Genomic DNA, 5,589 nt, shown 5'->3' with positions numbered 1-5,589 from the left:
CTCCCTCTCCCAGTCTCCCTCCCTGCTCTCCTTGTTGTGCTCTGCTCATCGCTTCTCCCTCGCTTCTCCTCCTCTTTTCTGCATCCTCGACTTTATCTCCAACACTTCTCTGCGCCTGATCAGCCTTCATCTGTTCTCCTCCTCCCCTTCCTCCTCCCCATCGCTTCCTCCCCTCTCCCCTCCCTTCCTCTCTTTCTCTTCCCTCCTCTCCCCTCTTCTCTCCTACTCCATGACCTCCTCCGTTTCACCCCCCTCATTCTGCGTTGCAGGTGGAGGGCATCCCCAAGTCTGTCTTCGAGTCTCTCCTCGCAAAGATCTACAAGAGGAGCAAGTAGAGCTCGCCAGGCTCCTGCCTCCTGCTCCCCCCTGCTCCTCCTCCCTCAGTGATAGTGACAAGTTTCGAAGTCAAGGAGACAACAGTGATGATATCATAGTATCTTTGAGTTCTACCGTCCATCACCCATCGAGCCTGAGCCTGAGGGGGGCCGCCGGGACCGTACGGTACCAGGCCGCAGTGAGCGGCCTTCCCGGCGGCGGGCCCGTCGGAGCACCCGGCCCCCCCGGGCCCTCCTCGCCGGGGTCTGCCGCAGCCATGGTTCATCCGATCCCGCCGGGGGCAAAGTGACCCGGTATCGGACTCGGAGGCCGACGAGGCCCGGGGCGCCCGGCTCCGGGCTGCAACTCAGTTCAGTGAACTTGTCCGCTCATTAGGGAACCAAGAAGTAATGAGTTCCGGAAGTCAGTTAGCACAAGAATAGTCGTTTTAAAATAGGTGAGATCTTCTCTATTTTACCTAAAAAGCTTCTTATCTTAGTTCATTTTAACCTAATTTAACTTAGATCTGCCTTAAATATGCACCGGTATTCTAGTTACGCCGCTACGGACAACGCTACTACCCCTCCCCAGGCCACCTTCCCACCGGTCCTTTTCCCACCGCCTCAGTCGAACATACTACCCCTACTGTCGGACCCCTGTGTACTCCGAATGCCCCAAAGTCAAACGTTCGACTACCCCTCTTTACCAAGCTTCTGACCACCCCTCATTATCAGAGGATTTCGGAGGGGCTACCCCTCACGGCAGGGTTGTAGTGACCCCACGCTCCAATCAGTCACTCCCCGACCACTACCCCTCCATTTCCGCCGCTCCTCCTCAGATTACCCACCCCTCTAACTGAAAGAATGACCTGTCCGTTTGACCTGCATCTCTGAGTACCCCCTAAATCACCCTCCAATGTACCCCTACCTCCAGTCCACCCCACCCTGTATTTTGAACTTGACCACCCCTGTACCTAGCTGACCTCAACACCCACCCCCATCCTGCGGACAAGGGGAAGTTGGCTGAAGGAAAATGGCCGACGAAACAAAGACGGCAAGCGAAGCGATGCGATGGAGGGATCGAATGAGAGAGGAAGTGAGAATGAGAGCAGGGAGAGCGATGAGAGCATGTACGTAGACATCAAGGTTTCTATGAAGGAAACATGAGCCTGGAAAGGATTTGTATAAAAGATGGTCATTGGAACAAGAAACGCGTTCTTTATTGACCTGAAGAGCATGGAATATGAGTAGACCCTACAGTGAAACCTGAGCCGATGGTGTGAAACTCATTGAGTTGTGTTGAGAATGGAGCTTGAGCGTGCAGTGATCGCGTTCTCAACGGTCAAGTAGGCAACGGTAGTTAGACCAGCAGAACCGCAAGGAAGCAAGGAATAAGAGCAGGTGGAGCAGTAAGAATCGAAGCTGATGCACCGACGTCAAAGGTTTTAGGCTGAGAACTGTTTCTGTTAGGTCTTGGAGTGACATTAGCCATGTCTGCCACCTCCTATGAACATCTCTCTACACCGCGTCATACCTCCTCATAGCATAAGCGCCATGTTTCTGGCTGAATCAGAACCATTCGACATTTTACGCGCAAGTCTCAGCTTGGATATGCCAACCAAGACATCGCCCACACTAGCATCTCAGCAGGGAGATAAGACTTCGAGAGAGATCTTGGTTCGTCTGGAGGTACGCTCGTTCTTTTTTTCCCACCTGCTCCGCTCTTGTCTCAACCAACTTGTTCAGCGTCAAGAGATGGTGAGCATGGACGACGCCAAACAGCTACATCGATGCGGAGGGCTGGGGATCGGTCTACAGGTCTGCTTCACGACTTGAGCTTGCTCGTGCACATGCTCAGAGGATGATCTTTCTTGCTGGCTGTAGGACGACCCATCGGGGTTTCATCGGCTCGTTCATATCGCTCCCGGGTCAGCAGCTTCGCTGTCCAAGAAGCTGTCGCCGGGTGAGCAGAGGAGCTGGCGCATTCCGTCCCAGGGTGGTCGCTGACAGCAGGCAGGTGACATTGTGACTGCCATCGACGGGCAGAGCACACATGGCAAGAAGACAAGCGAGGTGGTGGAGATGATTCGGGTACAAGCAAAGGATGTGGAGGGGAGAGGGTGAGATGTGTATCAGGGGCTGCCCGGGACTCCTGTGTTTGTAACGATACACCGGACGCCGACGTCTCTCTTCGTGAACGGGGTAACTCCGGGAGGCAGAGTGGACAACTCTGCGATCTAACGGCGTACAGGACTTCCCATATGAGTATATCGAGGAACAAGGGGCGAGATCGGTGACTGTACAGAAGACCGATCATGATGTGGAAGAGAAGTTTCTTGGTATTGCTGCATTCCTTGATTGCGTTCGGGTGATCACTCGATCTTCCGGGATCCAGGCTTGTCAGAATCGATTTATATCTGTCGGCGAACGCAGGAAGTTGCACAAGTTGATTCAGAGCTCGCCAACGAGGAGAACTCTGTCAGTAGCCCCGGAAATCCTTCAAGGAACTCCTCTGCGGAATTTTCGATGTCTTCGTCAGGAAATCAAGAAGATTTTGAGAAACTGATCGAGGTTCAACTGATGATGATGGCGACGGGATGATGATAGTGGTGATGGGAGTGATGACGATGATGATGGTGGAGATGCTGATGATGGAGATGCTGATGATGGAGATGCTGATGATGGAGATGATGGAATTCGAACCATGACTTGGGCCGATATAGGCGGAGTACATGCAAGAGTTGTTCCAGAAAGAAACCTCGCTGTCTGGCGGCTTCTGGAGCAAGGGGGAAACGATTCCCTCAATGTCGAGAACAAGACCGATCCAGTCGAGGCCGATGGACCTCAATGGTGTTTGTATCCTCGACACAGCTCTTGTCTGTTGTGACATGTGCTCATGATAACAGAACTCGACATCGATCTTCAGATCGATACGGAATCTCCGACCTCCGGCCTCCCGAAAGTGCATGACGATGCGGGGGCCTCATACTCCACGCAAGCGTCGTCGCACTGCAGTCGAAGTACAATGGCGTCCATGTGAGGACTCAATTGTCTCCTTTACCTGGGACTCACCGAGCCGTTTTCAGGGATGAAATCTTGAGTGCTGAACGGAACAAAGCTACCCAAAGGTCAACTGCTCCTGCTCCTGCTCCTGCTCCTGCTCCTGCTCCTGCTCCTGCTCCTGCTCCTGCTCCTGCTCCTGCTCCTAACTCTTCCTCCTCCTTCCCCTCTTTCCGATCTCATCATTTTTCATAGGATTGATGATGCCTTCCGGGATTTACCGAATTCTAGCCTGCCAGGTTTGTGCTCGCAACGCGCATGAATGTTCGGTTACCATCTGCTCGCCAGGCCCTGGACTGGGGACAAGTGTGGCCAAGTCTTCGTCACTCATTCAAGGCAACGGAGACGACATTCGCTGTCGGGAGTTTTCCTCCCTTCAAGGTGAATCTTTGAGGACTGACAGGAAGCCCCTGGCCCTGATAGCCCCCCTCTTTCTCTCTTTGTGCAGGAGAACTCTTCAGTCGGGTCGAAGGCTCCGATCCCGAAGCGTCTACCCTCGCCTCGCTCTCCAGGATTGATGAGCTGGACCTCTTTAAGGTAGAATTCACTCCTCCCCTTGCTCCTCTTCCTCACGTCGAGCCCGCAGATCAAGTTCGAAGGGCTTCAAGTCTTCGGCGACGATCGAATGATGTAATGGCTGAATCAGTTGTCTGTGCAGCCCCTTACGAACCTAACGTCGCAGAGCCCCTAGCCCAGCCGCGCCCAGTGTCCGGGAGGTCCATGGGCTCGCGGCCGACGGCCCAGCAGGTCAAAGGGATCACGAGGATCCTTTTAATGACGAGGAGAACGACGAGAGTCATGTCAGTTACCGCCGGATGTCTCTTCTTACCCCCTTGCCTACCCTCCATCTCTCCTCATCTCCGGCTCTCCCATCCTCCTTCCCTGCTCACTGTATCGCTCCATCCCTCAGGATAATCCATCCCCTTGTTGTCTCTCCCTGTCGCCTCCCTCCACTGACCTGACTCTGTTCCTTCCAGGCTGAGCCCTTTGTACGAGCAGACAGGACTGAGCAGAGATACTATGCAGGTACTTTCCTTCCATCCTCTCCTGCCGATCTCACGAGCAGCAGCAGGGGCTGATCATGTGCGCGCGAACTCTGCACAGGAGGCCAGGGCAAGGCAGGAGGCCTCCACCCCCTCTACCCTCCTCGGCTTTCTCTGGCCGGAGATTGAAGTTTCAAGGGGAGAGCGAGTCTTTCTCTACTGAGCTCTAGCAGCTTCGTCGTCCAATTGTTGTGCAGAACCATGTTAACAGCCTTGACTTTCTTTCCTCTGTCCTCCGTCCCCCCCCCCCGCCCCCTTCACCCATTCTCAAGGTGCGTTCCTGCGTGCCTTCCTCCCTTCCTTTCCCCTCCCATCTGCATCCCAGTCCCTCTTCCAATCCCCTCTCCTATCCCTCCCCGTACATTCATTTCCCCGCTCTTGTTATTCTCATCTTCACATGTTGTCAATCATCTTCCTCGCTCTCTCCGCAATCCTCGCTGCCTCATCATCTATCTCATCCTCCACCTCCTCCATGTGGCCCCGGGCCAGGTACTCCATGTAGTCGCCTGCTCCTCAGTCACCGATCTTCTTTGAGACCTCAAAACGAACCTGTTGCTCGGTTCCCTGGGCTGTTCCTCCTCCTCTCCATCATCTTGTCCCTGCCAACTGTTTAAGAATGCAGAGATTCTGGGAACGCAGGGAGAGAGGGAAGGAGGGAGGGAGAGAGGGAGGGAGGGGAGGGGAGGGGAGGGGTAGGGGGAGGGAGGGGAGGGAGGGAGACGTCGAGAACCTCAAGGCTCACACGGTCTACTCTGGGGGATATACCTCCCTCGACAGCACTTGCCGGAGGTTCTGGAAGGTCGTGGCGCAGTTCTCGAGCAAGGAAAAGTCAGCTCTCCTCAAGTTCGTCACCTCCTGCCCGCGCCCTCCCCTCCTTGGCTTTGCCTCCCTCCAGCCTCCCTTCACCATCCATCGCGTTCACTCCGACAAGGGCTTCTGGGACTACATGACGGGCAAGTCGGAGGATCGCCTTCCGACCTCTAGCACCTGCATGAACCTCCTGAAGCTCCCTCTTTACCCGAGCTCCTCCAACCTCCGCGACAAGCTCCTCTATGCCATCACGGCTAACGCCCGCGTTCGAACTCTCGTGAGCATGCCATGACTCCGATGAAAGTACTTTGATCTTTCAAGTTAGTTGTACATACAGCAGTCGCGGTCTAACAGTAACTTGA

The 5,589-nt window shown here is 54.7% G+C and overlaps 3 protein-coding genes across 3 annotated transcripts in view; all 3 read left to right on the top strand.

Moving 5' to 3' along the window:
- GUITHDRAFT_166729 (hypothetical protein) overlaps positions 1 to 335 on the top strand; it is a gene marked incomplete at both ends in the record, with an annotated part of 3,129 nt that extends 2,794 nt beyond the window's left edge. Inside the window, one exon of the mRNA XM_005819246.1 lies at positions 270 to 335. Within this exon, the coding sequence (XP_005819303.1) occupies positions 270 to 335 (66 nt within the window). The remainder of the gene's footprint in view (positions 1 to 269) is intronic.
- A 1,590-nt stretch (positions 336 to 1,925) lies between these two features.
- GUITHDRAFT_121516 (hypothetical protein) lies at positions 1,926 to 4,580 on the top strand (the record flags this gene model as incomplete). The annotated part of the gene is made up of 17 exons (XM_005819245.1): positions 1,926 to 2,003; positions 2,061 to 2,132; positions 2,199 to 2,277; positions 2,332 to 2,405; positions 2,451 to 2,516; positions 2,566 to 2,682; positions 2,748 to 2,885; positions 3,038 to 3,164; positions 3,221 to 3,350; positions 3,401 to 3,442; positions 3,570 to 3,613; positions 3,663 to 3,755; positions 3,823 to 3,911; positions 3,961 to 4,004; positions 4,057 to 4,174; positions 4,352 to 4,400; positions 4,447 to 4,580. 17 exons carry the CDS (start codon positions 1,926 to 1,928, stop codon positions 4,578 to 4,580), a joined length of 1,494 nt encoding a protein of 497 aa, XP_005819302.1.
- A 555-nt stretch (positions 4,581 to 5,135) lies between these two features.
- On the top strand, positions 5,136 to 5,489 carry GUITHDRAFT_61788 (hypothetical protein; the record flags this gene model as incomplete). The annotated part of the gene is made up of 1 exon (XM_005819244.1): positions 5,136 to 5,489. A coding segment is annotated over one exon (354 nt), but the record flags the coding sequence as incomplete, so codon positions are not given.
- Between the last annotated feature and the right edge of the window lie 100 nt (positions 5,490 to 5,589).

The sequence above is a fragment of the Guillardia theta genome (genome assembly GCF_000315625.1).
Source record: "Guillardia theta CCMP2712 unplaced genomic scaffold GUITHscaffold_235, whole genome shotgun sequence".
NCBI classification, from domain to species: Eukaryota; class Cryptophyceae; order Pyrenomonadales; family Geminigeraceae; genus Guillardia; species Guillardia theta.
Note: the sequence above shows the minus strand (reverse complement) of the source record. Positions and strands in the feature narration are given on the sequence as shown.